Source organism: Lissotriton helveticus, chromosome 1_1 (assembly GCF_964261635.1).
Source record: "Lissotriton helveticus chromosome 1_1, aLisHel1.1, whole genome shotgun sequence".
In the NCBI taxonomy this organism is placed as follows: Eukaryota; Metazoa; Chordata; class Amphibia; order Caudata; family Salamandridae; genus Lissotriton; species Lissotriton helveticus.
The window spans coordinates 1,628,166,871-1,628,182,789 of record NC_136057.1 but is presented as its reverse complement, the minus strand read 5'-3'; the positions used below and the strand labels follow the sequence as shown (position 1 = coordinate 1,628,182,789).

At 48.2% G+C, this 15,919-nt stretch overlaps 1 protein-coding gene across 1 annotated transcript in view; it reads left to right on the top strand.

The window, feature by feature from the left end:
* The window catches only part of LOC144764805 (uncharacterized), a 581,674-nt gene that overhangs the window by 504,339 nt on the left and 61,416 nt on the right, over positions 1-15,919 (top strand). Inside the window, exon 13 of the mRNA XM_078650300.1 lies at positions 8,281-8,350. Coding sequence (XP_078506426.1) covers positions 8,281-8,350 — 70 coding nt within the window. The remainder of the gene's footprint in view (positions 1-8,280; positions 8,351-15,919) is intronic.

Sequence of the window (15,919 nt, the reverse complement as noted above, 5' to 3'; positions counted from 1 at the left end):
TACATCAACAGTCAACCGTGCAAAAAAATGTGTGGAGAGCAAAATGACCCCTCACGGGCGCACCGCCCTCGGGGTTACTGGCTGGTACTCACCAGATAAAGCCCCTTTTATCATCATTGGTAGTCATTTTGTTAAAAAATAAATGTGTCCAAAACAACAACGAAAACAACTGAAAAGTGCGAGGAGTAACCAACATTCACTCCTTTTGTGACAAAAAATGATTAAAATCAACAAACACACCTTACACACAACTTTATTCTGAATTTTTAGGCGTGATTTGTTAAATTAAAAAGGCTGGTAGCTAGCTCTGCATACCATTACCTACTGCCAACATGTGTCTCTGCCTTTCACAATTGTTGGCAGATTCATCAGGGCTGACACCTTGTCACCGCACCAAAGTTGGACACCTTGTTCTCTGTGACTGTCAAATTGAAAAACCACTGATTAAAATACACCCTGAGGGACCCCCTTTCCTGAATATACCTCTTCAACAAGATTGTATTTGAGATAATTACCCTCTGCCAGCACTCCTTTCTCGTACCAGCTGAAGAGGAAAAACTGTTCGCTCCAAATGTGAGTCTGTATTTGAGTAGCTAAGCCCCTGCGATTGTCTCATCAATCTATTAAAAAGAATGTAACATGTAACACGACTACTAGTTTACACTCACAGTTGTTATACCCAGCCTCTTAGCAACATAGCCCCCGTTCTCCAGGTTCCGCATAACTCATGAGAACCTGCACATGTTGTGACGCTGTACATGCCAGGAAAACGAATGCTCGAACTGTGTTAAAAAAAAACCCTATGTGATTTAGAATTGAAACCTGACACCCTCTTATTACTTTCCAACTTTCGCATTTTACTGCTCGTAAATGCATGCATGCTACTCCCAAAGCTCTACTGTGTTAATAAAAGCAACTGGCACGCCGCGCATGGTAAAGAGTCTCGTGATCACCGTTTTTAAAAAAAAGCTCAGTAAATCCAAGCAAAACACATAGTTTGCTACAAACCGGCTCCCCACTCCTCACCGTATCGAGCTAACCGGATCTCCGCGTCTCCTCCTATGGCCTCTATGGTAATCGGCCCCGAATATAAACATTAAAAAAGCGTATGACGTTATCCTTCTGCTGGACATTGGTAAAAAACGAATTCCCAGCTACATGTTGGCTTCACTGAAATCAAAGATGTTTGGTATCAACCATCTTGTATTAATAAACACACACTGATGGATTTAGTAATACATGCACCCATAGGGCACCTTAGAGGTGCCCCCTGAAAACCTTCCAACTACTAGTGTGCTGGCTGACTGGTTCTGACCAGCCTGCCACCATAGACAAGATTCTGACCCCCGGGTAATAATAATAATAATCCACATTTGTAAAGCGCACAATCACCCGTAAGGGTCTCTAGGCGCTGGGGGCCGTCGGGAAGATTAAGCAAGCTATTGCCCAGAGTCACATGGTGCTGGGCTAACCTGCCGCCGGAGCCGGGGATCGAACCATGATCCCCAGATTCCAGCGTCAGTCGCCCTGGCTGCTGCGCCACACCTCTCCGGGTGAGGTCCTACGCTCTCAGGAGGTCAGGAGCAAAGCCTGCTATGACAGGAGGTGTTTAGACTCCCTTCCAACAGGATGGCCTGTAAACTAGCATTCCAGGGCAGGTAGCTTCAAAGAACCCACCGCCTTTGATTTGAAAATCTGGCTTCCCTCAGACCATGGCCCATTTGGAGCCTGGACAGGTGAGAAATGAAGTAGTTGGAGTGGTGTCCACATTCAAACTAGTTCTACCCTTAAGGTGGGCTACCTGATGTGGATACGAAATTCAAAAGTCTGCCAACTTGTGCTGAATTAGGAGCTCTGGGACAGGGTTATGCCCACTTCCCACAGGAAGTGGTTATATAGGGGTCTTAGTGACCATTGGCTACTACCCTGCACTCCACTAACACCCCTAAATGTATTATTTAGGGGAGACCGTTGCTCCAGGAAATCAGATACCTGCTGACCTAAGAAGGACACTGAAGAGCCGCGAGAAGCTAGGACTATGGAAAAACAACTGCCTTGGCACCAACCCTGCCGGCCTGTCTGCTCTTCCCGATGAACTTGCACCAAAGTTGTCTCGTCCTGCAGCTGCTGTACCTCCAAAAGCGTGGGAGGACTGCCTACCTTCAACGAATACCCAGGAACCCCGGTGGAGTTGCAGAGCCGCTTCCATGCATCCTGTAGGCACTCAGAAAGAACTGTGAAGACTTCGGACTGCTGCAAATCTGGCACAGGAAAGCTCCACTGCACCCGTGCCCCCTTGCCTGAGTTGAAGTGGGCCAATGGTGCCAGCGTGGTCCCCCGACCCGCCAAAGACAAAGCCCACCTTAGGTTTGCCCTCAGTGGACTCACTGATGCTGCCTTTTTGCGCAGGCCTCATGTAACACATGTGTCTCCGGTGTTGAAATCCCGACACCTCAGAACACCTCTGCACCCAGCTTCCCTGGCCCTGACCAAAGGTGTCTCCCATGTCCCTAAGCATCATGAGACCTGAGCCCTCTTGTTGGTTCACCCTGACTGGTCTCCTAGTGCAAGCTTGCAGCCTCTTTGCAACCGGACCCTTCCCCATTTAAGTGAATGGGGCACCAGATGCCATAAAACACCTCTGCACCTGGATGCCCCAGAGCCTCCTGAGTTGACCTGTTGGCGTGGCCATGAACCTTGTCCCACACTTACCAGAAGTCCAGGAGATTGGTTCCATAAGTCGCTGTGAAGTGCCGGAATGCAGTACAAGTTTTTCCCCATATAATAACATTGGGCACTTGATGCTTGTAAGCACCTCTGCACCTCTGCACCTAGCTGCTCCAGTGGCACCCAAGGTGACCTGTTGGTGCTGCTTGTACCTTGTCCCATACTTACCTTAAGTCCAGGAGATTGGTACCGTAAGTTGCTGTGAAGTACCTGTATGCAATGTGTCTTTCCTCCACAGGGGAACATTACAGCTTCAGAAATTGCAGTCCATTTTTAAAAACTGTAAAAATAAAATGTATAGAAAAAATACAATTCATAAAAAAAATTACATTCATAACTCAAAGTACTTGCCTGATTTTCATGATCTTGATGCCTAAAATTATATAAGGATGCGTGTTCTTTTCATAAATTGGTGTAGATCTCTTTAATGAGTCGTGGGTATTATTTATTGACTGTCTGTATGCATCAAATATCTAACACTCCTCTCTGATAAACCTAAGGCTGTGTGACCACACTACTCCCTAAAAGCGCACCTTGGGATTGCTAGAGCAAGCCCCTGTCCACTTGTGAGGGATACCTCTATGCAAAGTATACCTCTTTTTGATATACTATATAAAGAGCCAGCTTCCTACACTGTGTCCGCTGCCCAACTGGATGAGGAGGCTGTAGAGTGGGTGGAATATAGCTTTGTGTCATTGAGTGTGGAGTAACCTTTAAGACTTCTAATTCATTATCCATTGCATCGAGACAAGTGACGGGGGGGTCAAGTTCCATCTATAGCATATGTTTGAATTTCTCTACGCAGGTCTCTATAAAGTTGGCCATGTGCAATGAGTTAGGTGCTTTGAGATCCCTTTTTGTCTTGTGGGACTGAGATGAGGTTGATAAATCACTACACTGAGAGGACTTAAGTTGTAAGTTTGGTAGAGTAGGATGCTGTGCCAGAGATCCTCTCTTTCTTGCAAGACAGTTTAGTGTGAGTTACCCTCTTAGACTTGAAGTTAAGAGCCAAGAATGTTGTGGGAACAGGTTCTCCTGTATCACCCTCTGACTTGGACTCTTTTGTGTGTGCCTAGGATGTAATATTTGGCGAAGGACTAGATGCACATAGAGGAGCCTGTGGAGAGAGGGAGGCTATATCTGAAGCTTGGGGGAATGCCATTTGGTTTGAGAGGCAAGTGTGGAAGAACCTAAATGTATTTAAATCCTTTTCTCTGAGAGGACAATCTCTATGCTCACTACCCCTATCACCCTCTCCACCTCTATATAATTATAGAGGTGGGTTTAGTGATGGGGATATGTGAAGAGGGTCCCAGTGAAGGATTCTTTATGCCCATTTTCAGAGACTGCAGTGCTGCACTTGGATGAAAAAATTTAAATCTAGGTTAGTGCTTGTAACATAGTTACAAGCATTAAATACTTCTTTGTCCAAAACCTAGGGTGTGGTCCAGCCCAGCTCATCCATGCTAAGACGCACAATGCCCAGACGCATCTAGAGCTGTGGGCTGCTGTGGGTGCTCATAGCACATCAGTATTGTGCTCCTCTGGGTGCGCGGTGTGCTGGGGGACTGAGTGCCACCTCAGACATCCTGGCAGCAAGATGCAGGCAGTTTCGCAGGCAGGAAACCTGCCAGGACAAAGCTAGCAGAGAGTAAAGTCTCGCTGGCAGTGTGGGGGTCCATATGGAAGAAAGCTCCAGAATGCCAGCAGAGTACACCAACGGCCCTCATTTCCTATCACTTCAGCTTCCGGTTAACAAAGACAAACCCCTGAAAGCAGGGTCTGTGATCTGAGGCGAGTGCTCACCAGAAAAAGATTTTAGGGGCCTTATTTTACATAGAGACCCCATCAGCCAATGCTTCCCAAACTGTGGTCCGCGGACCCCCAGGGGTCCGTGACACATTCTCAGAGGGTCTGCAGGCAGCAGTTTTAAAAGCACTGCAAAGTTCCTTGTATAAGCAGCAGTTTTGGGGCAACAATAAAAGTTTGAAGATAACTTCGGTGATTAACCCCTTCCACGCGGGGCGAATTCCCCCGCGGTGCTCGTGACGAGCCCGCGCGCAGCGCCGCAGTGCTCGTGATTAGCCCAGCTCGTCATGCTGCACAGTGGAGCTGTGCTCATGATGAGCTGGGCTCGACACGACTCCCCCCACTTTTTTGGAACGCCCGCACAGGCGGGGAATTAGGCCCGCGTAGGCCGTCCGCAGCAGTTATGACGAGCTCAGCTCCACTGTGCCTCATGACGAGCTGAGCTCGTCATAAGCATGTAAGGAGTTAATGTACCTGCTGGAGAGAGATGAGAGTTTTGTCCACTGGCAGCTTTGGCTCATCTAAGATGTTGCAGAGGATTAATATGCCTGCTGCAAGGAACGTGTACCATGCACTTTCAAAAACAATATTTTAGGTACATAGCTAAAATACTGATTTTGTCACAGAGATTCTGTTGTTACTGTGTAGTTCCTAAATTATATTCGTAATCTAACACAGGGAGCTATGAACTACATCAAAGAGCTCCATGCAAACTGCATGGTACAAATTAGTAAGTTATGTTTTTTCCCCAGTCTTTCATTATCCTGATGCTGCTAAAAAAAGTTTGTTTGGGTAGAACCAAAATCTTATTATTAAAGTCACACTAACCACTGTATGTTATGAATCCTAAATTGTTGTTTCTCCAGACCAAGCACTCGATGCCTACCAGTATGGATGACGTGAATCCTACACCTTGCAGTCCCTTTTGCCTTATGTAGCATTTTCTGTACATTGATTTATACACACATAATTCATTGTCTTTGTATGTGTTTGCTGCAAAGTGCTTTGACACCCTTCATTGTATGAGAGGTGCTATAAAACAAATGAAATACATGTGACGGGGGCTATGGAGAGATAAGAGGCACTGTTGGAGGATGACAGTGAGGGAATCTTTGAGGCACCACAACAAAGATTGTCCTATCCTGGTGCAGAGTAAGGTCATCCATTTACTATGCTTTAAAAGCTAATACATTTAATTATATGATTGCAAATGTGTTGTGCCCCCAAAACCCCCTCTGAGGGCACATTTGGTGTGCACCGTACGGTGACTGGTCTGACAACCTTTGCCAGGGCTGATTTTGGTTTTCAGTCTGGGCCTGGAGGAGCAGGACCCTCATACTATGAAATAAAAACCAAACACTGAAAAGTTAGTCGCCAAGATTCCCATTAAAATATTTCGATTTTTTGCAAATTTTGTCTATATAGAATAATAAAATCTTTAGTAATTCGAGTATTTGTTTGGTATGTACTTGTGTGTGCATCATTTGTGGACTACTACTTTAATGTTCGAAATTAAAATAATACAAATTGCTTGGGGGTCCCCGGGTTCTAGTAGTGACTCAATGTGGGTCCTCAGGAGTTAAAAGTTTGGGAACCACTGCCATATGCTGTTCATCTCACACAAGGAGCACCCGGGTTAATTTTCATGTTTGTAGTATTCGAGCCTTTGTCCTCGTCCTGAGGGTCACATGTGAGAACTGGGATCGTTGGTGCCCGGAGAAAAACAGGTTTTGTAGAGCCGTAGAGGCCTTCATAACTTTCCTTTCAGAAGGACAGCACCATCTGCTTCCGTCTTCGTGAAACCAAACCGGCATGTTCAATCACGAATAAACCAATCAGAATGAGGTACTAAACCAACAAGATACTTTCTTACGTCTGGCCATTTTAGGCACAGCAACAGCACAGCCCATCCTGCATAAAGCTTCCAGCACTATACTGTGGGTGAAGACCAGAGTGATGGTTGGTCCAAAGATCTTTGAAAGGCAGTGTGTTGCACCTCTCTACACTGAAAAATTACAGGTTTATTAGGGAGCAGTGAACACCTCTGGGACTATCCCTTAATAGGACCTCAAAAGCAGTGCTTTAAATGGGCCGTTTGTGTGCGGTACGGAGTACCGGCACTTTTGTATTTTGAGCGGGAGAGAACCGGCACTTCTCAATTCTCAAGAGAAATGCAATAATTTTGATTGGAGAGTTCCGGCACTTCTCAGAAAGAAGCAGGTACTCTGTTACAGAGTACCTGCACTTCTATTTTTTCATTTCAAATATTTCTCAAAAGATAAATCAAAAGATCAAGATTGAATGAAGTAGCCTAGCAGGCGAGCCCCTGTTTCGGCTTCACACCCACTCCCCTCCCCCCCCCCCCCCCCCCCCCCCGCCCACATCCACGACCGAAGCTAAAAACCATTGTTTCCAGCTGCCTCCAAACTAACAAAAGGAATGTCAGAAGATTTATTTGGAGTGATTTATTGACGTCCTACCATCTACTGCACAGTGCTGGGTCCGCTTCCGCCTGCATCCGAAACTGACTCTCCTCCGAGGGGCACAGTACTGCCACCAGCGTGAAGCCCTCAAAGCCGCCGCTGTGCAGCGCTGGGATAGAAATGCTTCCCATAACTCAAAGGGCCGACCTGAGAGGTCCATGACGAAGCCACACCAGACAGATCCATTCTGGTACCAGGTGGAGTGATAGTGACCCGTGTATAGTGATCCAAATATGAAAATGAGAAAGGATCCTAATTAAATGTCGATATGGACTTTATTTGACTTGTCTGCATATATGTGGCATTTCTATAACGCAAACCCAGCCAAAGGCAGGTGAGCTTTGTACATGGTTTAAGACTAGCATAAAGTCATCGAGTGATAAGAGAGGTAGGTGGTTTGTGGCTGGGTAATGTGAAGTAGATTGCTGAGACAGCACGTTGTGCAATTATTGCTGACGTTTTAACTGAACTGCTCCCCAAAGCCTACATTCTGCATGATGATCAACCCCAAAACATTAACTTTCAAGAAAATCAAATGGATTCTGCCAAAACCACTAGATGGCAGTGTATGCACAGTATTTGAATCAATATTACTTGATCTTCTGAACTACGTTTACAAATCTAGATGGAGTTTGTCAGGCTACAAAGTACAACCGGAATAATCGGAGAGGCGAGTTTGGGCTGGAGTTTGTAGGTGGCTATTTTAGCTGGATTGTCTTACCTACCGGAGCATTTCAAATGGAACCCAAACTACCTTAATTGTAATCTCTCTCCTATCACCATTATTTGTAATATTTGCTGCTTGACCTAAACTACCTAAATCTAGAATTATATGCCTTTCTTGGGAAAACTAATAAGTGTGTTAGAAACGTAACTAAAGCTCTAGGGCCATCGGTGAAGTCCCAATGACTGAAGCTGTTTAGGTTTTGTACATTTCCGGGAGTAATTACTGGATTCAACAGTAATGCTTTTGTTGATTTTATTACATTTCTACCATAAGCAAACTTTCTGAATGTGCACAACGGATTGTTAAAACCCTTCAGAGACAGCACGACGGTCCTGTGTGAATCAGATTTCCCTCAAAAAGTGCATGGCAATAATTATTTCAAGTCTGATTGGTTCAAACGATTACAAAGTACCTGGAAAAAAGTCTTAATTCAGAGTTTGAGAGAAATGTATTTTGGTTTTCTACTTGAGCTTTCAGTTCCATTCGCTTTCACCAACCTATTTATTTCTTCTCCTGGATGTCTTTGTTTTGCAGAAGCCGCCTCTTCGCCTCCTCCTGTCCCACAGAGCACAAGTGAAAGCCCCGGTTTCCCAGACAGCCAACGGTAAGACGCTGTTACAGTATTTCTTGGTCCTAGAAATGGGGCATGTTTTCATAACTGGCATTGCCATGGAAATGAAACCGTGTGCCCAGTATGGCGGGACACATTGGGGTAGACCAAGAGGCACTGACATTTTCACAGTGGCTAGTGTAAAGTCTTGTGGGCCCTAGGCCCTCATGCTCGCAATCACTGACACACACACTGGCTGCATGGTGCAACTGGCCCAGAGCACGTGCGCTCGGCCACTTTTATTATAGCTGTATCACCTGACCAGTGACATCAGTGGTGGGTGGATGTTTAATGCTGACTGACTGAGTCCTTACATCCCTCCCAAAATTGGTGAAAATCAAACCAAACGGAAAATGTCCAAAACCCTGTGGGGAAAGGAAAAACACCACAATATAACATGGTTTCAAACGAGTCTCTTTGGCTGCTTGCAGGCCGCAGACAGTGTAGTTCCTGCATTCCGGACTAACAGTTCTCTGTGGCACGGCTCGCAGTTGTTCGGCGGGTTAATTCTTTGTCTGTGCCGTCTGGACGTTGTTATCAGCCCTGCCTTTTCTTCGTTCACTTGGTGATGATGATTAGTTGGAGAGAGAGATGGATGATCATGGTGTTTGTCTTCTGGCTTCTTTTCTCCATTCTGGTTCCGTGATGTTTCCGGGCAGGCTTCAGTGTGTCTCTTGGCAGGTGAAGAGAGTAGGTGCAAACATCCCTCTCACTAGGATGCCCCTCTCGCCGGTGTTTTTCTCTCACAAGACGTCCGGAAGGACCTCTTTGCCAGGCTTCCACTGGACTGGTGTTTGAGTCGCGTTGCTCTACCATAGCCTTCGGGCTGTGAGCAGGGCGCTCCACGAGCCTCACCGTTGTGTCCTAGTTCCACCTGAAGGTTGGGTTGTCGACTCTTTTCCTTGCTCACGAGGCTTTCATCCCCTTGGGTCCTGCAGACGCGCTTCTGTAGACCTGTCTCCCGTGCGGGACTTGCTGCCACCAGAGTCCCTTGAGGCCTCTGCTTCCTGGGTTGCCAAGGGCTGGTGTGAGGTGGTCAGTTCCTCGACTTCCGGAGGAGTGAGCAGTCTCGTCATCCATGCTTCCGTTCAACCCCAGAGGTAGATATCGCCAACAGTCTAGCTTGCTCTCTTCTGCGGTCGCCATGTGGATGGCTCGTAGGTAGCTGTCTTCGGTCTGGGCTGCCAGTGCTCTTGCCAGGCCTTGTCTTCCACTGCACTCGGGTGTTCCAGTGCCTGTCACCTTCCTTCTTTCCGCAGGGGCGGCTTCTTGCAGTGGCTGCATACCACTCTGACTTCTCCTTCCTTCTTCTTTTCTTAGTGGCGGTGGCCACTCTGATCTTTCTTCCTTCTTCTTGAAATGGCAGCTAGCCATTCTGATTTCTTCTTCCTTCTTTTCTTAGTGGCGGTGGCCACTCTCCTTCTTCTCGTGACATAACTTGGCCCGTTCTTCTTTCATCTTCTCTGGCCAAGATTCCCCATGCAGCACGCGCACTCTGCACGTGTCTTCCTGGTCTTGTCCTAGTCCTAGGACACTATCTTCTTGTCACTCAACTCCCAGGGTGAGCGTCGCGACCTTCACTTCCTCTTTCTGTCGCCTCCATTAATTGTGAGGTTGAAGTTCGTTGGTCCATGTCCACGGACTGTGCCTTGGCTGAACTTCTTGGACCTCGTGCTGGTCGTGGTGCGACCATCTGGCTGGTCTACTTCTTGGTACGACCATCTGGCTGGTCGGATTCGTGCTTTGTGACCAGGTTGAGTGGTCAGGTTGGTCTTGTGTTGAGTCTTCAATGCTGCGGGTTGTTTGCACAACCATTTTCCTTTCATCGCGGGGTGCTCCTACTTTCGCCATTATTCTGCAGCGATGACCTGTGGCCACCAGGCATCGCTGTGCTCTCTTCCGGCGTGGCGTAGGTGCTTCTGGAGTGTTGCTTCTGGAAGGTTGCGTCACCACTCCGTTGACGTTCTTCTGGTCTTCCCTGTCACGCGCGCTGATGGCTGCGCTCTTTGTTCGCTTTTCTTCTGTGTAAGTTCTGCGTATCCTCTAGAATGTCCTGCGTGGAGTTGCTGCACTCCTGAGGCGCTTCTGGAGCGTTTCTGAGGTTCTGTTGCATTCTTGCGCTTCTGGCGCGCTCCTGCGCCGTTGCCTTTTATTCTTCTCTGGCTGTGTGGCGGTTTGGTGGCGTTCCGGTGTAGCAGTGTTTTTTGCGCTTGGTCAGTTTCTCCTGGTGTTCCTTGCGTTTCTGGCGCGCTCTTGCTACGTATCCTGGCATGTTCCTTACGTTTCTGGTGTGTTCCTGGGCCGTCTGCACACAGTGCGTTACATTCTGTATTGCTCTTTGCCCTTTAGTCTTCTGCTGGAGAACAGCTTGTCCTGTGCTGCTGCTGTGCTTCTTTCTCCACAGCAAACCTGGATCTGCCTCGCTCTGTCCCTCAGTGTCCTTCACATTATTGCAGCCTTCATACTTCTTATTCACCTGGTAGGCGCGCTAATGTACTTTGGCCACTAGATGGGACTGCAGGGTTAATTTATGGCAGATCCCGGCCGTTTTTCCTTGCTTTTGGAACCTCGCTCGGTTCCATGGTGCTCGTCTTGGTGTTCTGCTGTGTTGCAGATTGGCTCCACGTTCACGGGCTTCACTGGGCAGAGTTGTGGGCACTAGTAGGTGGAATTCCTCTCTGATGACTGCCGCCAGAGACATGCATGCTGCCGGACGTTCCTGCGAGTCTTCCCTATTCATTGCGATGAGTCTGTTCAACTTCTTCATGCTCCTCGCAGCAGCCGCTTTCAGTTCACGGGCTGCGCATGGCTGGATTTGCCGACTAGACGTCTCAGTTCGGCTGCACCAATGCCTACAGCTGCTTTTCGGTGCACACCGGGGAGGCCAGATGCTCACATGAGGCCTCCAGCTTCATCACGGTGAGTGTTGCTCTTGTTCCCGGAGTCTTCACTGTAATTTGCGGCGGGACCGGGGTCTCAGTAGTCCGGCCCTGTTGGTGCTTCATTCCTCATGGCGCTGCAGGCGGGGACAGTTGGAGCAGGCGCCTGGGGCTGCTTGCTCCACTTGGGTAGGGCTCCTTTAACAGTGCCCCTTTATCTGATTAAATAATCACTATGCAGCCAGTACTGGTGTGTAAACGTAGGTTTAATTCCCGGAGCGCCGGGGAGACGCGACCGCTAACTAACAGAGCTCGGCCGCTATGACAAAATGGCCGCCCTTCAGGTTCCGGTCTCCGGCGGTGAAAGACTAGACAATCACCACATATCTCCCCCCTTTAAACGCTAACAACAGTATGTAAGGTTACATTAGAACTGTCTTACTTGATGCTCATGGTGAAGTCCTCAAACCTCCTAGGCACTCTGACCACTCTGCCCGCTCTCGTTCTCACTTCTCCCTTCAATGTCTCTCTCTTGATGATGCTGGGGGCCTTGTCCTGCCAGCTTCTCACATTTTCGTTCCCTTGACCAACCTCATTCAGATTCTGGTTTATCTCCATGCTACTTTCCTCCCAGGCGGTCCCTTCTCCTGTTGTGGTTTCTTCTCCTTCCTTGGTGTCAGCGTGCTCATTCTCCATTCTCCGCACTTCCTCTCTTCTCACCCGTCCTTGTTCTTCTTTGTCTGCAGCAGGATGTGGTTCTTCTTCTGAGACTGTCCCCCATTGGAGAATCTTGTTACATTTTGCCATCCGATCTTGAGACCACACTTTGCCGTCACTTAACAAAGTTGATCTGGTATATAGTTCAATGACCTTGAGGGGTGGGGTGGATTTGCTTTCTCCTTTTCTCTTCATTATCGCTTCCTTCACTCTCACCCAGTCACCTTTGTCCAAAGTCACACCTCGCACATTACGCCTTTTATTGTAATTTTCAGTATATACTTCCTGCGCCTTCTCCAAATTTCTTTTTACCACTGCGGGAGACCATTTACTTTGCACTACCATGTGCTTCCAAGCCAGATTGTCCTTGGTAAACGGTTCCCTTCCTCTCAACACTTTGAAGGGACTGTATCCCGTGCTCCCTGGGGTGATGCGGTATGCCCATAACGTTTTGGGCAGTTCTTTCTCCCAATCTAGGCCAGCGCTGATCGCTGCCTGAATGGTCCCCATGATCACTCTGTTGAAACGCTCTACCAACCCATTTCCTGCTGGGTGGTAGATGGGTGTGTGTTTCACCTCTATGCCATTTTGGGCCATGAACGCTTCCCATTTGGCAGACACAAACTGTGGCCCATTGTCGCAGGTTAATACTTTGGGGATTCCTTCCTTCACAAATACCGCATTAAGAAAGGACAGCACCGCATCCGTGTCAACGCTTTCTCTTACTTCCACTTCCGGCCACTTGGAATACCTGTCCACCAACACTATGGCGTATTTCTGCACTCCTTCCATGTTGAGAATAGGTCCTATAATGTCAATGGATAACATTTCCCACGGACTGCTGGGCATAGGAAATTTTCCCAACGGAGGCCTTATCAAGGTTTGGGATTTGTCTGCTCGAGAACACGATTCACACATCCTCACGTACTTCTCCACCTGGTTGTCAATTGCAGGCCACCAGTATGCTTGCTTCGCTAATGCCTAGGTCTTCGTTATTCCTTGATGCCCTTCATGTAAGATCGCCAATATGTGTTCCACTAGTTTCTGGGGAGGAATCTCTCTGTCCCCTCTCAGCAGGAAGATGGGATTTTCTCCAATAGATAGTTCTTCCCTAACTTCCTCATCTGACTGTCCAGGTGTCTCTTATCCGGCCATCCATGCATCACGTACCCTTTGATTGCCTCCAGGGTCTCATCTTGGCTGTACGCTTCAGTCCATTCTTGTTCACTGATTACTTGTTCTAGGTCTTGCATGGTAGCCACCATGTACCCTTCCCATCCGGGGGGTTCTTGTTCGTCCACTCCTTCCTTGGCTTCCGCTATTCTGATAGATACATCTGCCGTGTGGATTCCTCACCTTGTGAATATCCCCCTTGCGTTAGCAACATTCGGAATTTTTCTTCGTAGCACGCCGGCGTGGACGATGTCATAGGAGCACGGCATCGCGCACGACTCCGTCTGACGTCATCGACTCCTTATTAGACCCACGTCGGCGTGATGACGTCAGTTCCCTTTTTTCCGCGTCGTCGGTGCTAATGGTTTCTGGGATCTTCTGCGACACATAGTATCTCCTTTCTATTTCGGGTTACTATTTCTCTGTTGAGTGTACCTTCTTCGTCGAGGATGTCGTCGAGGAAGACAGGGTTCAAACAGTGTGGGTCATGCGCTCGCATGATGTCGATCACGATCCACATGGCGATTGTTTATGGTGTCTTGGATCGGACCATGACGTTAAAAACTGTCGATCCTGCTTCAAAATGAACCCTAAGGCCTTACGAGAACGTGAGGCTAAACTTCTTCTAGCGAAGGTAAAAGGAATAGAAACTGGTAGATCATAAAGATCGAGGTCCAGACGCTCGAAGTCGAGACTGAAGTCGCGGTCGAGGTCCGCTTAGAGATCGAGGTCCAGGTCGAGGTCCAGAGAATGATCGAGATCCGGATCAAAGTCTGCTTCGGGTCATGCTTCTGGCTCTTCGAAGAAGAAGCACAAGGGGAGGAAACATAGCTCGAGACATCACTCTGGTAAAGACTCTTCAGATTCGAAGAAAAAGTCTCGAAGACATCATAAGGACTTCGTATCTCCATCTCCTTTAAAGTCTCTTCGAGGTTCCCCGACTCCGGAGCAAGAACCTGATCCGGAATCACACCATTCTTCGGATCATGAAGGAGAAAAAGTTCCTCGGACTCCGACTCCGGTAGAAGTCCCTGTAAATCTGGAAGGCCAGGATGAACCGATGCCGGAGACACCTCCTTCGGAACAACCTATTGGTTCGTACCCTCCCTTTCCTGGTCCGGGACAGGACCCCTCGCATTTTCTTAATGCGATGTTTGGAGTCTATTCTAGTGCAATGTACCCCACTGGTGCACCGGCTGGTCCCATGGGTCCATTGTCTTACAACCTGGGCATTCCTCAAACTTACGCCCCGGATCTGTTTATGCCGGCGCCTTATACACCTTGGCTCGGTACGGCTCCGCCGAGGTCGTCGACTCCGCATGCGGCTTCGCCGGCTCCGGATCGACCTCGTGAATCTAATCGAGGTTCCACGCCGGTTCGTGAATCTCATCCTCCAGCTGCCCCGGCTCCTCGCTCGACGCCGGATCCGACTCCGTCGGAGTCGTTACCGGATCCGTCGACTTCGATTCGTATTGAATGGTCGAGGCGCAGAGCTCAGCGCCTCTTGGAAGAAAAGGAGTATGAAGATCCTGAAGTGGTGGAAGGTGAACTTCTGGATCAAGGGGACTGTTTTGACGACCTTCATAGTGCCAGTGGCCTGGAACTTTCTCCTGAGTGGGGTTTGCCATCGGTTTCTGATGCACCATCAAAAGACGTGACACCTTACCCTATTGTGATTAGAAAGGCTGCGGATCTACTTAATCTGACCTTGCCTACTGTTGAATACAAACCTAACATTCTCACAGAGGTTTTACATTCACCCTCATCCATAATAGAGCCTACACTTCCATTCACTGAGGCTTTAACTGAACCAATAATGGAGGTTTGGAAGAGACCATTGACTGCTCCTGCGGTTTCCAGGTCTGTAGCAAGACGTTACAGAGTGGCACCTGGTGACCCCGAGTTTCTCTCTTCACATCCTTCTCCTGAGAGCTTGGTAGTACAGGCCGCTTGTTCCAACAGATCGGCAGGTTCATTTCCTCAAGTACCAGCAGACAAGGACTCAAAAAAATTGGACCAGTCTGCTAAAAAGATTTTCTCCTCAAGTAGCATGGCTCTAAAATCTACTAATGCTACTTGTCTGCTAGGGAGATATGTACATGCTGTGATGAACTCTGTGAAGCAACTGTCATCTAAGCTTCCTGAGGATGATAGAAAAAACTTTAATGAAGTAGTCTCCGACACTCAAGCTGCAGCCCGCTTAGTCATTCAGAGTGGCATGGACACGGCGGACTCTGTTGCCAGAATTATGGGTTCTACTGTTGCCACCAGAAGGGCTGCGTGGCTAAAATCTTCTGATTTTTCTGCAGACGTTCAATCCACTTTAATGGACTTGCCTTTTGATGGGACAGGCCTCTTTGGAAAGAAAGCGGATGTGGCTTTGGAGAGATTCAAAGATAGCTGGGCTACAGCAAGATCCTTGGGTCTTCAGGCTAGAGGTTCTGCCACTAGGAAGTTTAGGGGATTTGGTAGATCCATTTTTCGTTCCTATAAGCAAGGCCAGCAGCAACAACCGCAGCAGAACCCTTTGTATAAATCATACAGAGGTAAACAAAGGGGACGTGCTCGTGGACGCCAAGCCTCCTCCTCCTCTACTTCCTCCAATAATACCCACCCCCCACCTACAACAGCAAAGCAGCCCTACATCCGCCATTCTGGATCATGCGGGTCCGGTGGGGGGTCGGCTTACTCATTTTCTACGGGATTGGGAATCGGTTACATCAGATCTTTGGGTTCTCAATCTCGTAGAAAATGGGTATGCTCTTCCTTTCCAGTAGTTTCCTCCCAATTTCCC